At 44.8% G+C, this 22,738-nt stretch overlaps 1 protein-coding gene across 1 annotated transcript in view; it reads right to left on the reverse strand.

Moving 5' to 3' along the window:
• Positions 1-22,738, reverse strand: part of NOX3 (NADPH oxidase 3) — a gene marked incomplete at its 5' end in the record, with an annotated part of 56,347 nt that overhangs the window by 21,457 nt on the left and 12,152 nt on the right. Inside the window, 5 exons of the mRNA XM_045843580.1 lie at positions 4,004-4,166; positions 8,999-9,252; positions 11,026-11,118; positions 16,097-16,226; positions 19,541-19,722. Of these exons, the coding sequence (XP_045699536.1) occupies positions 4,004-4,166; positions 8,999-9,252; positions 11,026-11,118; positions 16,097-16,226; positions 19,541-19,722 (822 nt within the window). The remainder of the gene's footprint in view (positions 1-4,003; positions 4,167-8,998; positions 9,253-11,025; positions 11,119-16,096; positions 16,227-19,540; positions 19,723-22,738) is intronic.

Consider the following 22,738-nt stretch of genomic DNA (forward strand, 5'->3'; position numbering starts at 1 on the left):
CCCACCTCCTCCTGACTGTCTTTAAAAATAAAAGATTGTTAGCAAGAGCTTTTTAAACAGCACCTTCACATAGAAAGTGCTACACATGATCCCAAAGAAGTGGCAGGTGTCCCGTTGGCCCGTCTGCATTTTACTTAGAAGGGTTCTAGAACAACGTGGCATGGGAAAAAGGTTAAAAAAAATGGTCTGCAGTGAAAATAACACACAAAACTTTGGTGCATTTTTTTTTCTAATTGTAGACTTGTAACATGAGGCTTTTTACAAAAAAAAATGTATGCTTTTGTGCCAACTGGTGTTTTACTCAGGAGGAGAAAAGCCGCTGTAGTTAACCATTTAGGCTTAAAATCCAGCTCTGAACCCCAATGCTGTTTTCCCCCTCTCCTGATATGGAAGAAAACAATCTGAAAACTGCAGCTCAGTGCTGTAATTGCGAAGATGCTGTTAGATAAATATATACTGCTCTGCTCTGCTGTGCTTTAAAAATTATATAGATGCTGACAGTTTAATGGAAGAAGTAGCATTTATATCTCAAAGGCATGTGGGCGGCCCTGGCAAATATTAGTTACCTCAGCCTAGGGATAACTGTACTCAAACAAACACAAAGTTGCTTTGAAACAGGAAACTTCTGAAACTTTTTCTCACGCACGGGGACTCTAAGGAAGTGGACCGTTAGCGTAATTGTCAGCCTAAACTTTCCGTAGCGTGAAATCTCACGTTCTTGGAAGAGCTTTGCTGCGGGGATCAGAAACACACGCTCCCACCCTGACTCCGTGGCCAGCCAGCGGGCGACTTGGGACGGACCACCTCCCACTCCAAGTATGGGAGCTGACTTCTGTTGCCATTGGTGGCAAAGCGAGGAGGTTAGACCCCTCGAGTTGTTCTGTGATTCCATGCTTTGAGCTCCCTTTTACCATGATTCCTACCTTTACTCTCAGCTGAATATTGACCCAATATTCCCCCAAATTTTTATATTATAAAAGCACTCTATTTTTATATTCAATTTCTGTGTTTGGAATGAAGGTCGATGTCCCCATTTTACAGTTTCGCGTTAACCCTCCCACTGAAACAGCCCTGAACATCCCCCAAATGGCACCCACGAATAACAATGGCACTGGGCGGGAGGAGGGGGTGTTAAGATTTTGTAGGTCCCTATATGGGCTGTAAGATTTTGTGGGGTCTCTTATAAGAATTTTCTGCTTTATTTGTGGTAAAGTAATTGGATACATTATTTTAATTATAAAATTACTGAACAAACAGTCTTTCTGGTTAAATTAAAAACTGAATTAACCTTAGTAACCTAGAATCTTATAGAGAATTGCACAGAATCCATTTGTTTTTTGCGGGGGGGCACATAGGCATTTATTCACTCATTGATTTATTCAAAGTTTATATATATATATATATATATATAAATATATATATATATATATATATATATATATATATATGTATATGTATGTATATATATGTATATATATATATATATATATATATATATATATGGAGAGAGAGAGAGAGAGATCTAAAGAAGCCAGGCTCAAAGGAGTGTGGAGTCTGCTAGGAGAAATAAAATATGTGAACATGCATGAGGGAAGGAGGTGGACTTTGAGAGCAGGGCGAGGGGTTGTGAGCCTGGCGTGAGGAGCGTGGTGGGCCTCGCATGTCAGTACAGGAGGGCCGGGCACATTCTAGGTGCCGAATTCATTGAGTGAATAAGTGAACGAGGCACACAGGCCATCACCATCAGGTCACGTGAAAGGTAAGGTTTAGTGCGATGAAACCATGCAGCAGGGAGACATGTCCCGAAGTGGATTTCACCTGGGAGACAGCCAGAGGGAAGAAAACACATAGGGGGACGGGAATCCTCATCAAGCATAACAAAGCATGGCCGTGGGGCCCGAACACATAACACAGTAGTGGGTTTGCGTGCTTTGTGTCACAGAGTGAATGTTTTCCCTTCAGAATCTGTATGTTGGAACCGATCCCCAAAACGATGGCGTTTGGAGGGGGTGTCTTTGGGAGATGGTGAGGTGAGACAGCTGGAGCCCTCATGAATGGGATTAGTGCCCTTTTTAAGAAAACCTTCTAGATCTCTATATCTATTTTTTCCCTCATTGAGTTGCAAACTGCAAATTGATAAACTTGGCTCCCACTGACTGAAAGACACCAAAGAGCTACCTCGTCCCCTTCTGCTATGGATGCTGGCAATTCCAGCTGGAAGACGGCCACCTGCAGACCAGGTAGCAGGCTCTTGGCAGATGCCGGCTGAGCCAGCGCTTTGACCCTGGACTCCCCAGCACCCAGAACTGGAGAGATCAGTGCCTGCTGTTTCTAAGCCACCCAGTGATGCTATTTTTTTTGGGGGGGGGGGAGGAGAGCAGCCAGATGAAGATGCTTATTAAATTTATTGTGGTACAGAGAAAAGAAGACGGTCTTTAGCACAAGAAGGACCTGGATTCAAAATCACACTCTCGTATTTACTAGCTCTCTGGGCTTCAGGTCTCTCCTGGGTATGGACTCTCGTTTTCCCGTTGTGTGGGTCAGGAAGTCCAGCTGAGGGATGTGCACTGATTCACTCAAAGCGATGCTTCTAGTGAGAGTGGAACCAGGCTGAGCTAGAGTCTGACCAGGCCTCTCACCGTCGCCCCACAGTGCCATGGGAGGAGTCACATCTGTCACGTGTTGTTATGTCGTGAAAGAGCCAGAGGGACCTGAGTCTGAATCCCGGATCTGCCTTTCATTACCCGTGTGTTTTCAGGAAAGTCGCTTTTGTCTTGCTAAGCTTCAGGTTCCTTATCTGGAAAACAGGTGTTTTATTATCTGCTTTATCAGGTTGTTGGGAAGATTATAGTGATCAACTAACAAAATGTATGTCAAGAAGCTGTCACTTGGAAGCTCGTGACATGATGGCTAATTTTACTCTTCCTAATTGGGAAGGCCCAACTTCAGAGATCTTCCGGTCTGGCACTGCCCCGGTGCTCTGTTAATTAACGCTGCTCCGGAGTGAATGTCAGGCGAAGAAAGCTTCCACGGTTAAGTGAGCTTGGGGAGGGTGGGGGAAGCGAACCGAATGAGGTTCTTTCCTACAGCACTTATTTAATAGGCTACAGGATGATGTGAGTCTTCTGCCGTGGGACTTGTACTAGCATTTCCTAAGCTCATCTGACTACAGAGTTCTCCCTGGTGGACTGCGCCCTATGACTAACGCTCCATAGAACACATACGGAGACATGCTCATCTAACCAGGCATCGGCCTCTGACAGATGAGGAAACTGCAGTCAAAGCGTCAAGCAGACAAGAAGTAGCAGAACCAGAATCAGGACCAGAACCAGGGTCGCCCGATAGCCTGGGTCCCCCTGAGTTGACACCACTCGGGCTCAGCAAGGGTCTCCTTCCTCGCTGCTCTAGGGTCTGCTGCTGGTCTTAGGAGGGTTAAGGCAGGGGACAGAGTTGCTGGAGAGCGCCAAGAAAGGAAGGCAGCCGTGGAGGACCTGGTCAGAGAACAAACACGAAAGGACAAAAGGGGGACTTGGGAGTGGAGGACACCACCACGTGAGCAAGACAGTGAATCCCAGTTATGGCATTTTTGCTGCTCGTCAAGGCCCCGAATCCATGAGAGGAAGATACTGAATCGTACACTTAGGACCAGAGTCTCAAGCCGGAGAGACCAAGGAAAGGCAGCCTGTTAATACCACCGACTGCAGCCCAGTCACATAGCCATTTGCAGCCTGTCCATATTTTACTGACATGAGCAATTGCATGTCCTGGAATGGCAATGAAGCAATCAAATTTATGTCTCGTCATCTTTAACAAGATTAGACATAACCCTTCTCATAAATGTAATACTGAATGGAGATTTTTAAGAACATAAGTACAGTTAAGGATCCTTGCGTTTATCCCTCATAGTTAATTAAAATCCTCCCCAAGAATCGGCAGATGATAGATACCGGGACGCTGAGCCTTTGGGTCCGTGAAAGGGTGCGCTACTGATTTCTCTCCATACCTTGCTCGGCTTCAGCGGGGGCTGTGGTTCACAGCACCTGTACCACAGCGACTTCAGAAGCGCGGCGAACGGAGTGACGCCGATTCCCGCCGCGATGCACACGCTCACCGGGTAGTGAAACACGTCCGCCAGCGCGGCCCCGAACGGCCCGTCCACGGCCAGCCTGCAATCACAAAGTCCAGCCTGTGCGACGTTCAGGACACTCTGCTCACGACACCCATGCCCTCCGAAACCAGTGCTTTTTGTGGGGTGGGTTTGCGGGGAGTGTGCGCGGGGAGGCTGGCTCTGCGCTGGAGAACGCCCTCTCTGGAGAGCTGGGACTCAGCATGAAGATTGGGGGCGGGGGCCCTGTCTCCTGTGGGGTCGACCAGATGCTCAGGCCCAGGTGACAGTGCCTGACCGCTCCAGCTGGAGCTCACGCCCCTTCCACGTGGCACGCTCCTCTCACAGTCCATAGAAGCTCTTGTTTTGGCTCCTAGCATCGTGAAGCCTGCTGGAAGAAGCCTTTGCTTCCCTTTTATTTCCCTAGCTGCCACCAGAGAAACAAAGCAGAAGCTACAAGGGGGGGTTATCAGGTTTATCTGTCCTTCTGTTGATCGGTTTCTCCCCTGTTTTTTTAAAAGTAGGTCTCACTCCTTACTATCACATGTTTATATAATTTTAGCCTAATAGAAGCCATTTGTTTGAAATAGAACACTTTGAGATAATTTGTCAGTTATGTGCAGTTCCTAAAACTTGTCATTTTTGATTATGCAAACTCAAAATTTGTAACAATTAGGCCAGGGTGGTACTGAGGTCTCTTGGCTTAGCCAGTTTCTCTTTATAAGGAGAAAGCATGTTCACTGAATAAATATGACTGCCTTTGCCAGGGTCCTAAATGTACCGGCTTCTGGGTTCCAGTCTAAGTCTCATGATCGCTTCTCTACCCTGGTTCTTTCTCTTTGTACAACATCCAGTACCCCATTCTGCTCCGGGGCCTTCGCACGTCACAATCCAAGTAATCACGTGGCACACGGGGCCCCAATTTCCGCCCTTGCTTGGGTAACAGTTGCCCTTTCATTAGGTCGTATCCTGTTACCCTGGGGAATATTCTCAGAGCCCTTAGACTAGTTACATCACTTCTTGTATGACTCACAGCACCACGTACCCCTCCTCTGCAGTCCGTATCACAGTTGCAATTCCACACTCGCTCTGGGGAGTGTGTGCGAGATTGTTCTGCGTCTGCCTTTGCCCGCTGCCGCGCCCCAGCACCTTGCGCCCCCCACCCCAGCACATAGTTGTTCAATGCCAGTTTGTTGACTAAATCGTAGAGGGAATGTTTAAAAGATTTCAGTCAGCAATTTGTATTTAAAAATGCCAACTATTCCAAAAGCACACATTTACATATGAACAAAGATATGCTAATTAAAAGGGTTCTAAGTTATTCATAACCATTCCCGGAGGGGTGTCTGTGGAAGGCACCCCAGGTTGGCCCACTGGGGCTTATGATGTGCCATGAAAGTTCAATTGGGTTTGTTTAAAAATATTCCATACTCCAGAGCTCCTAGTAATTCAAGTTAATCTTAATTAATAAGGCTTTATTACATATTGATATATGGAAATGGAAGAATAAAAATAAAAGGTCATTAACCAGAAAGGGTTAGTGTTTCAGCCTACTGTAGATTATTTCATAAATAATTAGATAAGGGGAACCGAGAGAGAAGAGGTGAACCTCCGTGGATTAACATGTCCTATTGGTAATTGTTTTTATAATTAGTCATATTTGGAATTTATTTGACACTGATTTGAAAAGATAACAATTAAATGCAAAGAAGAACTGTGTTATACAATCCACAGAAATACACAATGCACAAATTTCTTCGTAATTAGAATTGAGCCTGGAAGCGGCAGGAGGAAATATCCAGTCCAATGTGCCTGCTAAGGCAGCGGCCCTTGCTCCCTCCCGCAGCCCTGAGAACTGGCACTGGCAGGTCCCGGACCGAGGGCGCCTGCTCCATTCGGGGGCCACTCTAGGAACTAGGGAGTTTCTTCTCACGTCTCACTGAAATCTGTCTTCTGACAGCTCCCCGCTTTTGTCTTCTTGACAAAAAACACATTTTAGGTCTTTTCTCTTCCCTGCATTTCAGGCCTTTAAATAGTTGATTGTAGCTACCATGACACCCTAATTACTCTTTCTGGGCCAAAATATCTTCATTTCTCAACCTCGCACAATCTTGAACTGGCTTCCTTTCCCTAAATTCTTTTTTGTGTGTGTGTGTGTGGGGGGGGTCCCATTATAGTGCTAATCCCTTTTTAAATAAATTTGTTTTTTAAAAAATGTATTGGGGTGACATTGGTTAATAAAATTTTATAGATTTCAGGTGAACAATTCTACAATACATACTTGTCAAGTTCACTCACCTACTTCCTCTTTGATCTGTAAACAGAGAATTTCTAGCCGTGCCGCCTAGAAAGCCATTGGCGTTTCCAGCATCTGCGTCCTACCGTTCCTGGGTGCTGTGGTCCCCCATCCCCCATCCACCTCACCCTCTTCCTCTCTCGTCTCTTTGACCCCTGACTTTCATTCATCTATACGGTTTCCGTATCTAATCATCACTGTCACTGTCATCTCTGTGGTAAGCGACCTTTCTTATTTTGCTAATAAATAATAGCTAACTCTTCTTTCATTATGCATCATGCTGAGGGCTTTACACGGACTGTCACATGTAATCCTAAACAAAGCCTCAGGCACTGTTATGTCGTCTGCATTTTACAGATGGGGAAACTGAGGCACGGTGGTACAGACCTTCCCCATGATCACATAAGCAGTTGGGCTTTTAACTCAGGCCTTTTAACTATGTATACCCGAAGCAGAGACCTGGCTCACAAATCAGATGTAGGTGTGGGTCTTGGCAGAGGGACCAGTGGGCTGTGTGTGTGTGTGTGCCAAATTTTATTCCTGATATTAAGAATTTACACTGCATTCTGAATCTTAGAGTTCTGTTACATTGCTTCTTTTCCAGCATTAACAAAGAGTTCTTAATGGAATCGTCAGGTGTTGTCATCTGACTTGGGGCGCTAATGTGCTTTGATGTCATGCCACTTTTTAGTGCTAATATTTGGAGTGAAAGCGTGTGTTTCTTCCTACCCGAGAAACACCACCAAGTGCAGGGCCACATAGTTACAGGTCAGGGTCCCAGTGGAGGGGAGGCAGAAGGGACCATGCGCCGACTGGATTCTGTGCCTCAAATGTATTCCGGTGCCGAGTTTGCCACCTGTAAATACTTGTCAAGTGAGCTGAAGCATCCATACTGGGTCCAGGTGTGCATTCTTTGTCAGGTAGTTACTCTGTACCCACTATGTGTCAGACCCTGTGCTAGGTACCGGCCACAAAAGAGACCAGACAGCATCCTGCCCCAAGGAAGGTCCACTCCAGGTGTGTGTCTGCCGTGGTCACCACCCAGTTTCTTACGGCAGTGGCACTGCTTGGTAGTTCTTATACCCTCCAAGGATGGCAGGAGAGAGAACCTCCTGATGCTTCTTTTGAAATGATCAGTTCTTTCAAAAATGTTTTCCTTGGCGTTTCATGCGTCTGTGTGTGCGCATGTGCCTCTGTCTGTCTGGGGCCCTAAGCACAGGCTCTGTGTGCTAATCAGGCAATCCCGCAGTGAGAGTGGGAATCAGCATCAGGCCGGGGGCTGGTAACTTACACTGTCGTGTGCCCAGGCATCTTTGAACAGGACGCTGTTTTGGATTGAATCGCATCCCCCAGGCTGATACGCGGAAACTGTAACTGCTTAGCACCTTAGAATGCGACCTCATTTGGATACAGGTTTCTTGTTGATATAATTAATCAAGGGAAGATGAGGTCAGACAGCAGGGTGGGCCCTTACTCTGATACGACTTTATCAGGAGAGGTTACAGAAACACGGAGATGCTGTCCCAAGAAGAGAGAACACCACGTGACCACAGAGGCAGAGCCTGGGATGCTGCAGCTGGAGGCCCAGGAAACAAGGTTGCTGGTCAACCACCAGAGGGCCAGCAGCCAGGAGCGGCCAGGGAGGATTCTCCCCTCCAGGTTTCAGGGGGGGCGGGGCCCTGCTGACGGCTAGATTTTGGACAGTAGTCTCCAGAACTGTGAGAGACTATCGTCCAAAATGGAGCATCCATTTCCATCATTTTAAGCCACCCAGTCTGTGGCCCTTCATTCCCAAGGAGACCAATCCAGATGGCATCAATGCTTTTCCAATGTCCTTGGACCTACCTTTTGCACATCTTCCTTGCAGCAAAGTTAAATGATTTGCTTGCATCTGACCTCCTGACGTCCTAGAGGGTGGGGGCAGTGTTTTGCCGTCTCTGTATTTCCGGTGCGCAGTGGAGGTTAATCAATGCCGGCTGCGTGAGCGCGTGCAGGACTGACTGGCGAGGCTACTACCTTTCTTGACTCTCAGATCATTTTTGTCATTTTATGAGCTTTCATCTGCAATCGTTAGCACTTTCTCTAGTGTAAGGAGCCTGCCAGATAAATTCTGACCGTGAAGTGTGTGTCTTATGAAGACCAAACTTCACAAATACAATTTATAGACCTCAGCCTAACAACAAAAATTTCATGGGGCAGTCTTAGCCATTTCAGGTGGCCCGTTACCACCCAAGTGGCGTTCGGAGCTGGGAAAGGAGGAGTCTCCTATTCCTTGCATCTTGGCCTGCCTTTGTTGAACATTTTTTTTTTTTTAAGAAATGTACTTGCTTCTATTGGAAATTTTTAAAATTACGGTTGACCCTTGACCCATGCGGGGCTAGAGGCACTGGCCCCACGCAGTGGGAAACCTACCCTTTGACTCCCCCAGAACTTAATGACTGCAATTTTTCATGTATGTTCTCAAATTAAAAAAAAATAGACTCCAACTTAGCATCTAGAAAAAAGATGATGCTCAATTTGGTAGCATGCTGATGCACTAAAATACCTTACTCTTAAGAATGTTCCAAGTTATACATAAGAAAGGAACGGGCTCCGACCTTGGCAGGGTCCGAGGCCCCCCGAGGGCCTGTCCGTCAGCGTGGAAGGCCTGGCACAGGGCTCTGGTCCAGTCTCCCGCCGCCCGCACGTGCACGCTGAAGAAGTCCTCCTGCGGGGCGGAGGTGAGGGTGAACGGGTGCCACTCCAGCCGCGATATGGACGGGCACTGGAGCAAGATGTACTGCCCGGGTGCCATGTGGAAGTGCTGCTTTTTCATGTGAAGTTCCAGCACCCCCGATGGATGGCTTACCACCTAAACAAGAACAATGGGGCTGTTGGTCTTCTTACTCGGGTCAAGTACTGAGACAGTGGCTGCCATCCCATCAAAAGCTTGCCTTTTTCAAGTCAGCTCTTTTGAGGCATAATTTACGTACACCATTGTTTCTGAGCCTCCAGAGATCTTTTCTGTCACTTTCACATCTGGGCTGACAAATCCAGCAAGAATGAAGTTTATGTCCTTCATAGTGAAGGCTGACATTTGGGCAAGCTGCATCCGGCATGTGACTTCCTGTCTCAAAGGGCCAAGCTTTCCTTGAGCAAAGCCAACCGGACCCAAGAAAATACAAGCTCGACTATCATGCATTGTACTTAGTTGTGTTTAAAGTCACTAAAACAGTCACAGAATTATCTCCGTGTTTTAAAAATGTAGGTTCTGTTTTGAATGATCAGAATCGTTTCTCGATCCTTTGTGAATTAGCCCTGTGTTTGTTCCTTTTAAGCGGAAAACAATCTTCCAACTCACTCTGGAATGTTTTGTTTTAGTCGTCTCAGCCGGTCTCCTACCTGTGCTGTGAGTTTTAGATATAGAAAGCATCACACAAAATTCTTATCCCTTTTAAAAGAGCTTTATAACTTGCTGTTTATCAGAGGAAAGGAATTAATTTCCCTTTTTTAGATTCTCATCTTGTTTTCTGAACTATCGCTCCAGGTCTCCGGCTCTTTTATTGCAGCAAGGGGTATAAGGGAACAAAATCTTGTGTCTAGATTTTGTGACAGTGTTTTCCCCCACAAAAGAGAATTTCCCTGCATTTTAATCATCACGTCTGTTTCTCTTCTCCCTCCTGATATTGGTTCTGAATCTGCTGTTAAATTGTTTCCCTAGTAACAGCTTTAGTAGATTTCTAGAAGTTTTACTGTCTAGCTTTTGATACAGCCTCATAGCCTTTGGTGTTAAACTTGAAAACAGCAACACAAAAACAGCTTAAAACAGAAATATGAAGCAATTTCCAGGCCTCTGCTCTCATGAAGACAGTTAAAGAGATATAGTATTCCGTTAATATTGTACTAGCAAGGCGGTATAGGTTTGGTTAGCAGAGAATTTCTTCTTAGGCATTTAAACAACTGGGGGCAAAGTATGTGGTACTTCTTCAGTCTCCTAGACTATGTATTCTTGGTCTACTTGCTCACATCTTCCCTCAGTACTAGGTAAATATTGGTGTGCTGTGAGTAGGGTTGGCAAGACCGGAAAATGCTACCCTAGAGCCAATGCTACTCGTTCCTCAGGATTGCGTTCCTCCGGTGTTCTTCCTTTCTGAGTTGAGCCCCTCAGCACCCTCCTCTCTCTGGACCTCAGGGTGACTGTTCTCCCTTCTCCTGTTCAGTAATTCCGGGCATGAGCACATGGGTTTGAAAGTGCATGCGCATCATTTGTGTGTTTGCAGAATCTGTGCCTTTGTTGGGAAGGAAGTGATCATACGTCAAGTTGCTACGACCAGTGTAAAGCATACTCAGTCTCCTGCCTGTTTCCCCCAGAGAGACACTGAAATAAAAATTATACAGCCGCTTCGTGAGCGGTCCCACAACCTTTATCAGAATTCTGTGCACTGGCCTGGAGCCCTGATCCCCGCCTTCAGTAAAAATTAGTCACACGAAAAGGTGCACAGGATGCAAGCCATTATTAGAACAGAAGATGAGCCTTTAAATTACAGACAGTTCTGCAATAAAAATGGCAAATTAAAAACTTGGGCTAATAAAAAATTTTCATCTACACTCAGGCTTTTATTCCGACATAAAGCTACATGCATACCTTTGTAATGACAACTTCTTGTTGAAATCGCCAGTACCTAATTATTCTTTCACATGCGTACAAGACCACAGGGCCCAACACCCACTTCCAAGCCTGCAGAGAGAGAGAGGAAAAGGACATGAAAGTAGAATCCAAATATTTTCCATTTGAACCAAATCAATACATAACATGATGGAGTTTAGACATTTTCCTTTAACTTTGGGCCCGTTGTCAACAACAAAGATGTCTCCTTGTATTAAATACTAGAACGTTCAATTATTCCTTGAAGTCTACAAGCTTATTTAAGAGATTAAACTCTTCTGTATTGGCTTTTATGCTTACTTGATCAATGGTACCTTTATGTAATTAGAAATAATTGAATTTGCAGAGAAATAAGGAAGCAGATTGATGTTTATGCTGCATATGATAGGGTCATAAATGCTCCCAAACTCAGCCAAAGTCAAAGGCTTACAAAGCTACATTACTGAGCCAACACAGGACATGGGAAATTAAATAAAAAACATTTTGAAGAGTAATTCTGGGGGCGAGCAATGCATCACAATTTGGGGGCCTGCCTGAAGAAACATCCCTTCCCACACACATATATGCGCGTGCATGCACAGCCAATATTATCTGTAATAAAACACAAAGTTCGTTTCTCAGCACTTTAAATCCATGTTTACAGAATCGGAACGAACGCCTCAACAGTTGTCTGGATACCTGCGGCAGCGGACATTTCCATTTTCCCTGAAGCCCCTCCTGTGTTAACCTGCCTTGAGTTTAAACTGCGTGGTCGTTTGACTAGCAGGCTATTCCTGTATCAGGTGTCGGTTACAACATCAGGTGTCTTCTTTCCCTGAAGTCAAAGCAATAAAAGCTACAATTTCTGAAGGTTTCTCCTAGGTCTGATACCAAACAAGCCCACAGGGCATACGGCACAGTCTTTATTTTGCAGAAAAGGAAACTGAGGCTCAGCAAGATCAAATTGTCCAGGGCCACACCTGCCGTAAGACACACAGTAAAGACGTGAGCCCCAGTGTGCTGGACCACCTGAACAGTGCTCTTTCTAGGACCCGGGTGCCTCCCTTGAGCATTTCCAGGTAATCATGCTCTTCCTGTCCAACAGCAACATTGGTACTGACACTTGTTTTACAAAACATCTGAGACATTAATTCATTCAATTCCAGGATGTTAAGGGTTCTTGGAAATCTAGTCTGATTTTGTGCTTATAGAATTAAAAACCAGACGTTCTGGGAATGGGTATGAGTTGCCTAGGGAGACAGGTCCAGATCGCAGACAGCCAGGACTGTAACTCAACGCATTTCGCAATTTCCCTAAATTCCTTCCCTGGTGTTCTAAATCCAGCACAATCTTATCCGAGTACACTTACTATCTTAGGAGCAGGGAGGGTGTTGGTGAAACCCTCGCTGGTTGACTCACTGTCTCATTACTCCTTCGTCCCTCACCTGCCATCCTACTCCCTCTTTTCTGCTGACAAGTCACCAGCCCTTCAGCATTACTTGTTACTCCTGTTATCTTTCTTGTTGTTTTCAGTTCTTTTTTGTTTGTTTCTGGGTGTGTTTGCATGGCACCTCTTCTCAGCCACACCAGCCTTCTCTGCTTTTTCCCTGAGAGTCTCTTGTTTATCTGAACAAAGCTTGGTTTATGCAGGCAGCACAAAGCCATTTGACCCACTTGTTCTTTTCTGCCTCAGTGGGGCTCCGTGACATGTTCAGAAGGGCAGGGAGAATAAAACCTTTGTCCACTTGTGCTGCCAGTGCAGCCGTGATGACGAGCGGAGTGGCGGGGGGGGGTAGACAGGAAGGGGTGGGCGTGAGGGATGGGCTTGCACCAAGGGGATGACTCTGTAGGTAGCTTATGCTCAAATGAATGAAAAACGGTATTGAGAATTGGCCTGGATATTTACAGAAATGATAGCAAGAATACCATTCTTTCTATATAAACTTAGAGAAACATTTGCACAAACATTCACATAGCCTCTATGTATTTTTTTTTTACACATCATCTTCCATGCACATTTTAGAAAGTTTTAGACATCGCAGACAAGATTGGGGTGGTGTGGAATCAGTCACGGTCCCTGATTTTTCCATGTTGATAAAATGGAATGGATTAGTTTCCTTTGTAGGCTCGTCAGGAAGGAGAATGTAAGCTATTAATCCTCGGCTCGATCTCTACTCTAGTATATAAATTGCTTCAGGAGGAGAAAGCCCGATTTAATTCCACGGTGATAGCCCCAGAGCCTCCAGAACTCAGGGAGTGAGGGCGAGGTATGGCCAGAGGGGAGTCTCAGAGGATCATCCTAGCAGCCATGGCCGATGCAGACAGGGTGAGGGAAGACACGGAGGGCGTGGATCAAAGCAAGAAGGGCAGGTGAGAGGTAGGACCTGAGCCGGGTCTCAGAAGACCTGCTTTTGGTCTTGGGGTTGCCATCCATAACCCTGTGCCTTCAGGCACATCTGGAGCCTTTTATGTTCAAAGTTTCTGTTTTGGAAAATGTGTTGGAAGAAATGATTATTTTGGGTTCTCTCCAAGCTCTTCCATGTTTTAGCTTTATTCACAGAGATAAATATAATGTCAGGGACCTGTGCTCACAGAGAGCAGTGGAAAGCTGACCAAGTGAGGGTTGGGAGGAGGCCAGAGATTCAGAATGAATGCCGAGGGGCACAGAGATGAAATTTCATGGTCACGGAGTTAGAAGCTCTGGTTTCTTGATGTGACTTTGTACGGAATGTGCTTTGTGACTGTAGGTAAGAAATTAAAACTTTTTGGGCTTCTTTTTCTCTATCTGTTAAATAAAGGGAGCCGGCTATTTAGCATTTACGTTTCTTTAATGCTAAAATAGTCTGTGGATTTGTTTCTTCTCCAAAAAAAAAATGCGCAGAAAGTCACTGTACAGCGAGTATTTTATGATAGAAATAAAATCACATTGATTTAAAAGCTGCAGTAATGAAACTTGTTTCCTCCACTTTCGCTCCTGGTTTTTCATTCCTACCAGAAAATAAGAACATGCTGGCTTTGGTTTTATTTTATGTGTGTGCTTGTGAATGGCCTCTTTTTTTTTTTTTAGACAATAACATTTCCAGGGGCAGGAACACGTCTCTGAAGCCTGCCTCTAGCGCAAGTCCAAACGTATAATAGCCACTTGGAGGAAATTTGCTGAATTGACTCTACCTCAGTTAAAACTTTCCCTGTATTGTTGATGTCATTCCCTAATAATTTAAAAAGCACCAGCCTTTTATCATTATGCTCATCCTCATCACTATCATTATGTATTATTACTTTTTGATGCTATAGGTCAGTGCGATAAGGTGCTTCTTTGGCTAAGGAAGACGGGGCATCTTTTGAGAATGGATTGTGTGCACGATTCTAGATTCTGGAGCCTTGTATGTGTCGGTGAGTTTCAGGATGAAAGGGGCAGTGAGACAAGTCAGGGAGAAGGGACTGCAATGTATAATTGGTTCCTTTGATCAGTTCAGTTTCTAAGAGATGGAGTACAAAGCCTTCTCTGTCCTAACAGGGGGAATGGTGTAGCCCTGATGGGGAATTGAAACATTCCGTTGATAAAAGCACCATGAAAATGCACTGAGCTAAGGGAGGCATGAGGAAGGGGTGACGCCCCGCAAAGACTGGGTGCACGCGGTGCGGCGAAGCGCCGGAGCCCTTCCTCGTCCTTGGGATACCTCCCGGATTCAGTGTCTGCAAGACATCAGAGAGAATATTGTACATCCAGCCAAGCGGTAATTGCACAGCCCACACACACTTTGAATTAGGATCCATTAAAAATAATGGCAAAGAGTGACAACATGAGTTTGGGTGTGCAAGGAGGTGTAGCAGGCGAGAGTCAGAGAGATGGGTAAGTTCTCCCTTTTAATGATAATTAATGTCGGCATCTGCTGCTGCTGGGAGCAGGCGCTGGTCTGTATTCATGAGGTGTAGGAGGGTATTGATTTTTTTATGGAGACGCTGTAGCTGAAAATTTTAGAGAGGCATTCATGTTCCCCATTAATATGCAGGCCGGGTACTGGCGACTGATAGTTGAGTTTAAGACAGAGGCGATCTATACTGGCCATTAAAGGAACCACAGTCTTATGGGCACATCTATTCAGGTTCACCCTGTTTTAAACATTCTCCCCAGCAGTTTCACCTTAAAATCCAGTGCTTAATTGAATATATTTGAGGATTTTAGAAAAAAGGTGATTATTTTATTCTTCAAAAGTTGATGGCTTAATTTCCTAAATCTTGTGATTTATATTCTGTTACATACCATACACCCATTTTTTATGACATATTTTTTGGCACTTGTTTTTTTTTCTAGTTTTAATCTCTTGGCTCCCCCCTCCCCTCGCCCACACCATCCAGCTGTCCCAAATTTTGTGTTGTTCCAAGATAACCACGAAAACCAAAGAAGTTATTTCTATTTATTATCTATTTACTTATGCCATCAGTGGAAATCATTACGCCGCACCCTGGAAATCTTACATTTGAGATCTTGTGGGCACCATCCTCTACTCTAATTAAGTCTCTTTTCGGCTTCTATTGTCATTATTTCCATTATGGGAACTTAATTAGAACAGGAAGTAAATGCATTGAACACCCCCCCCCCCTTTTTTTTCTTTCCCAAATGCTATAGAAAGAAGAAAGGCAAGCTTAGAAAGAGGCCATGTTCTCATCTGGTTGTTGCTTAATGTTCGCTTGAGGAGCGAGGCCATTAATTCTCAGAATGGAGAAGGCGGACAGGGAGCTGAGCCTGCTGAAAACAGGGGGTGGGGAGCCACGCAGCTTCCTAATTCCTCCAGAGACATTGCTGTGCTTGCAGCGGCATGAATTCCCACAATATCAGACACTCGCATTTAGATGTGAGCAGGAGAACACATTTCAAAACAGACAGAGTGCTTTTGGCAGTAAACCTCTTTTGAAATTATCCATAACTCGATTTCTCCATTAGCACACTTCATAAAGACTTGGCGTTGGCTGGTGGTGACACGGGCTGCTCTTTCCGCAAGCGTACAACACTCTAGTGATTTTAACCACGGTGACAGCTATTTTTCAGAGCGATTGGGTTCATCCTTACCGAGGGCTCCTTGCCTGAAAATTGAGGCGCGGGGCACTGGGCGGCTGCCTGCCATTCTGCATAGCGGTCTCTGCAGAAGGTGACGTTGTGGGCCAAGAGGCTCTCGGGAGTTTGACCTCGAACGATGCGACTTGCCATTAAAAACAAAACAAAATGCCAACATTTAAAACTTTGTGCAGTCTTGTGATACCACGGATATACATCCTACCGTGGGCTCTAGAATAACGCTTCCAGTGTCTCGCAAAGGGCTGTCACCCCTTCATTTCCCTTAGCATCTTTAAAGATGGGGACTGAAGAAGCTTCAAGTAACTTTGAAGATCCCAGAAAAGAAGTGCCTCTCTGCGGTATCCTGTGTTAAATGGAAAGTGTCTGCATTAGAGAATTTATAATGAGGGGAAATTGTTTGAACACATCCTTTTGTAGACTGTTGAATTTAATTAGGTCACATCTTGTCCTGATTGCTGATTTGGGCTAATTGGCTAACTTTGTACTATTTGGGTCTTTTGCAGATTTATTTAACTTCTACCCTTTTTGGTTTGTTTCTGAGCACCTAGAAGTTTGCAAGTGAAGAAGTCAAAAGAAGCGCCTTGAATAAGGATGCTTTTTCCCCCAGGGACCACCGGCAGGCTTAGTGTTTGATGTGGTTGAAAGAGGTCAGTGTGAGGTGCCTCTTCAGGACTACATCGGTGAATTTGAGAGCGAGAAATGGGACTGGGCTCTGTGAATGGAGCACTGGATCAAGAGTCCAGTGATCCTTCTGTGTTGTATCTGTCACAAATGCAGAACTGACTACCTTGGATCAGTAGCTTTGGTACAAATTCCTCAGTTTGTGCTCCTTGGTGCCCAGGCTGCAGAGCATGACTGTGAGGCCGTGTAATGTGGGAGTTGCTTAGTTCCTAAGTGTTAATGAATAAAATACCTTGCTTTAATTGTAGGAAACATGGTGCTCACAGACTGAGCAACTTGAGCATCACATAGGCTCCTGTGCTGGGCAGCCTGTGGGGTACCAAGGGCCCCTCTGCATCACGGGGCATGGGGGAGGGGGCAGCCATGCCTCTGGAATCAGCCCGGAGAACTGGCCTCTTGGCCTCTGTCCCAGTCTGTTTAGGGAAGCCATCCAAACTTGATAACATCCCTTTGAGTTAGACGAGCACAACTATCTCTGAATCTCCCGTCCGATACCCAGATACAGGAAGGGCGAATGATAAATGGGAGCTGGAGGAGGAGAAGAATCTATAAATTTTAACACCTTCATGCCCACGCGGTAGGCAACATTCCCTGCATGGTCTAAAGAAGCCTCAGGACTTTCCACGAATGCAGTATCTTTTTAAAATTTTTAAATTTTTAATGTCTTCATCTATGCCACCCCCTAATAGGAAGATTAGTGGGCTTTAACACATTCCAATAATCCTACTTTACTTGGAATTTGCAAATTACTTTTTGCTGTAAACAGTAGCTGTAAAATACTTCAAGCTGAGAAGATTAAATGAGGCCCTTATCCTAAAATAAGCCTTTCAACTAAGTTAAAGTGACTAAAAATTCCATCTTCTGAAATGTGGTATTTGGGTATTAAAAAATATCTCCACTGAAGCACTGCCCACTGAAATCTTGTTCTTGGACAATGCGCCAGGATGTGAACGCAGGGGCAGCGGGGTGGGGGTGGCGGTGCATGCATAATTCTTGTGAAGAGGCTTCTAGACTCAGGTGGCTTAGGAAGAGCCTCTCAGAGGTCCTGCAGGGGTTGACACCTGGTACTGGGAGACATATCCAAGGAGAAAGGAGGGACTGACAGTCTCTGGTGTGAAACCCTTTGGGATGGCCTCCCCTTCAAGATATGAGTCATCAGGATAAGGAGTGATCACACACTGAGAGGAGTCAGTTGCAAATATTTTGAAGCTAAAAGGGACTAGAAAGCCTTAGCCAGGCAGCAGCAACAGCAACGCAAACTTGGCTGACTGGATTCCTAAGGGTCAGCAGAGGGTTGGGCAGTTGGTAGGGTACAGTGCACCCCCAGGGGTAAGTCTGCCTTCCTCAATGTTTGTGTGTCAGACAGGCCATGGATAGTGGATGGTGGGGAGGCCTTAGGCATAGGAGGGACAGCAGTAGAAGTGTGGCCCCCTCCTAGGACTCGGGGCTGAGATGGAAGGAACATCTAGTGTGAGGGTGGCGGGAGGAGGCAGTGACTTGCTGATGGGCAGGTCCAGGAGAGCCGGCCCCTGGGGCCCCAAAGCCCCACAGTCACCGTGCCGTGCTGTCCCCGCAGCTGTGTGCTATTTCTTCCAGATCCGGGCAGTGCGGGGCCCACCTCGGGGACCAGGCCCCTCAGCACTCAGCAGCTGCAATGATGGGAGATCAAGGTGCAGGAGGGGGTTTCTCCTGGAGCAGGATGCAGAGCTGCTTCAAGCCATGCGTGGCGTTTGCAGCATCACAGCCACATTCTGGCAGGTGTTGAGGAGGAACGTTTAGTTCTCAGAAGTGAAGACCCATTTCTCAGGGCTTGTTAGCAGTAAAGGTTTAGTTGTCTGAAGACTGGCATCCCAGGCCTGATTCTGCCATTTATTTGTCATTGGGCCTTGAGCAAATCAGCGAACTCACTGAGCATCTTATTCCTTCCTCCTGATTGATGAAAGGAGGGAAAGAGAAAGCACTGTCTCTGTTGGACAGGACTGTTCTCGGGGTCAAATTGATCACATGTATGGATGTGCTTTGCAAATTTTGAAATGGGAAAAAAGGCACCAATTTGTGAAATAATTAATATGGGACAAATTACTTGATGGACACAATTTGTTAATTGGTCCAAAATTATGTTGTTAATATCTAAACCATTGAACACATTATATTGGGGAGTGTTATACTTCAGGTACTATTCTAGCTTCTTGATGAAGAGGACTAACAGTATCACATATAGGTACTGAATGCCAGAACAACATTTATGGATGTTTGAGCAACAAGGATGTTTGAGGTCAAACGGGAAACTGGCATCCAGAGAATTTAAAGGGCCAGTCAAATGGGACATCTTATATACTATCCCCTCCTGTACTATGGTTCCTGGTGGATGGTTTTGGTCGAGCAGGGTGTCAAAAATGTATGTCCTTCCTGACTTATGCCACATAAATTGGATTATGGAAATAGGTTCTGAATGAAACATTCATATATTGTCATCTACCTTCCTTATAATTCCTACATTTTATAAACACTTCAAGACTGCCCAACAGAGTTAGCTAGAAAAAATACATGCAATACTTCAATGACTGTATCGCTTATTTTCTGTCTTACTAAAAAAGGTACATACGGCGAATTTGCCACACTGAATGTGCCTTTTCATGTGATCTATGTGCCCTTTGGACCTCTGCATGTCATGCTCCTCCATCCAAAAGACTTTCTAAGATTAATTTGAGGTTCATGGAGATAAAATCTTATACACTGAGCACAGTGTGGACTTACCCTGCCCCGTGGAAAGCCAGACTGATAAAGAAGATGATGAAAACGTGGTGTGTGTACCAGAACAACTCGTAGGAGATCTGTCTAATGAACTCAGTGGAAGAGGTCATGATCAAGATTAAAGCCAGGGAGATCATCAGGCCAGTAATTCCTGCGATTGTTGTCAGCAACTCAGTGGTTGTGCTCTGAAAGAAAACAGACACCAGGACACTAATATCTTAGTTCTAATTTTCCATTTCAGGACCAATACTTCAGAGTTCAAGCAAGGAGCAATTCAACCAGTTTTAATCAGACCCCAAAACAGGATGGGGCAAAAGTAGGTTTAGTTGCTCATGTGGAAAATAATAAGATAAATTAAAAAATGATAATATAAGAATAAACTGTTTCATGTACTTACACTGTAAACCTACTTTCCCCCCACCATGTATTAGCCTCAAAATGGTCCACCACTCAAGAATGGAGGTCCTCCACCCTTTCCTCTCTCCCATCTGATGGTGGGCAGTCACGTTGTGAACATTTCATTAAATGCATCTCATTAATTTCATTTTTTGATCTGAATAAATCATTTTTTTATCAAAGTTACTATGTTGAACTAAAACTAGGGCAATATATAAAAATCTATTTTAAGGTAAAATACTGTAAAATAAATCTGAGTTTCAAGCTTTTAAATTTTAGAATAAAAATGTGGATTACCTTGCTTAATTATTTTAACTAAGAAACTCTTTTCTTTGGACTTCCAGTCACAATGGAGGTGTAGGTAGACATGCTTTGCCTCTTTGCACAACCACAGAGAGAATTACAGCTAAACCTCAAAACAAATAACACCCAGAACTCTCAGAAAATCGAACTGTGTGGAAGTCTGGCAACAAAGGGTATAAGAAGCCACATTCATCCAGATGTGTAGGAGGGCCAGAGACGTGGAGATGGGCAGAGAGGCGAGGAGACAAGGTGTGGCACAAGGAGAAGGTGGGGGTGGAATGGGTGTTCCCACATTCACATGCGGTGGATAAAAATCAGGAGGGACACTTTGGGAGCAAGTGATTCCAGCCCCAGGCCAGACCGCACAACCCAAGGTTCCAGCTCTGGGAAGATAAATCCCCATAACTTCCGGCTGTAAAAACCAGTGGGGTTTGGGGCAGTGTAAGAAACTGCCGGGTTTTCAGGAGGCTTTGCTTAAAGGGCCCCCACAGTCTTAGAACGTATGCAAACCCACCCACTCAGGAATTCGGCACCAGAGCGACAGCTGGGAGTTGCATCCTGGGAGCGGGTGAAGTGACTGGAAATGGGCAAGTGCCAGGCGAACCTCTAGAAACCAGGCGGCAGCACAGTCCCTTTCCGAGCCCTCCCCCAGCACAGAGCCACAAAGCCAGAGAAGCAGGTTGCCCTGCCCTGGTGATTACCTGAGGCTCCGCCCCACACAATTCACTGCTGCCTTTTCTACAATAGGCCACGCTACTGCAACAGGAAGTCAAAGCAGCTCTACCTAATACACAGAAACAAACACAGGGAGGCAGCCAAATCGATGAGACAGAGAAATATGGCTCAAATGAAAGAACAGAACAAACCCCCGAAAAAGAACGAAATGAAATGGAGATAACCAACCTATCAGATACAGAGTTCAAAACACTGCTAATCGGGATGCTCAAAAAACTCTTGAGTATGATGACAGAATAAAGGAAGAAATGAAGACTACATTAAGTGAAATAAAGAAAAATCTACAAGGAACCAACAGTGAAGGGGAGGAAGTGGGATTCAAAGCAATGATTTGGAACACAAGGAAGAAATAAGCATTCAACCAGAACAGCAAGAAGAAATAAGAATTTAAAAAACAAAGGATAGTAGAAGAAGCCCCTGGGACATCTACCAAATATACCAACATCTGAATCATAGGGATGCCAGAAGGAGAAGAGGAAGAGCAAGAAATTGAAAACCTATTAAAAAATAATGAAAGAACTTCCTTAATTTGCTGAAGAAAACAGACATATAAGTACAGGAAGCACAGACACTCCCAAACAAGTTGGACCCAAAGAGGACCACGCTAAGATACATCATAATTAATATGCTAAAGGTCAAAGATAAAGAATCTTAAAAGCAGCAAGAGAAAAGGAGATAGTACCTACAAAGGAGTTCTCATAAGTCTATCAGCTGATTTCTCAAAAGAAATTTTGCAGGCAAGAAGTATTCAAAGTGATGAAAAGCAAGGACCTACAACCTCGATTATTCTATCCAGCAAAGCTGTCATTTAGAATGGATGCGCAGATAAAGCACTTCCAAGACAAGGTAATCCTAAAGGAGTTCATCATCACCAAGCCATTATTCCATGAAATATTAAAGGGACTTATTTAAGAAAAAGAAGACGATCAAAACTATGAACATTAGAATGGCAACAACTTCACAACTATCAACAACTGAATCTAAAAAACAAACAAACAAACAAAAAAAACTAAGCAAACAACCAGAACAGGAATAGAATCATCAATATGGAGATCATTCGGGGGGTTATCAGCCGGGAGCAGGGAGGGGGAGAATGAGGGAAAAGCTGCAGGGGTTAAGAAGCATCATTGGTAGGTACAAAATGGACAGGGGGATGTTATGAACAGTACAGGAAATGGAGAAGCCAGAAACTTATATGTACGGCCCACGGACATGAACTAAATGGGGGACTGCTGCAGGGAAGGTGGGCACCAGGCAGAGGAGCATAAAGGAGGAACCAGTGGGGCAACTGTAATAGCATAATCAATAAAAGATATTTTATAAAAAGAAGAAAAAGAAGGAACCCTTTTTTTTTGAGGATTCCCTGGGAGTTAAGGGGGGTGGGGGAAAATGGGGCTGGAAAATGGAGACAACCGTACTTCAACAACAATAAAAAAAAAGAAAGAAAGAAAGGAACATTCCAAACAAAGCAGCCGCAGACTCTGTTCCTCTGGTAGTTAGTTACTCCTGGCTTTTGCTTTTGCTTTTTAATTGGAAGGACCATGACTTGTGTTTCTTTCATGCCGCCTCAGGAGACTTGGCGTAAGGCTTTGTAAATCCTAGGTGATCAATAAAGATACAGCTATTCTTATCTGGTATCCACGGCCAAAAGGCTGGAATTCTGACCTGTGAGTTCAGGGGATGGTTAAACAGCCTTTTAGAATATAAATCACAAAACATTTTGTTTTTATTGTGAGTTTCCCACTCTCTTGTCGAGTCATTAGTATT

Source organism: Phyllostomus hastatus, unplaced genomic scaffold (assembly GCF_019186645.2).
Source record: "Phyllostomus hastatus isolate PE091 unplaced genomic scaffold, TTU_PhHast_1.1 phas_contig_40, whole genome shotgun sequence".
Classification (NCBI taxonomy): domain Eukaryota; kingdom Metazoa; phylum Chordata; class Mammalia; order Chiroptera; family Phyllostomidae; genus Phyllostomus; species Phyllostomus hastatus.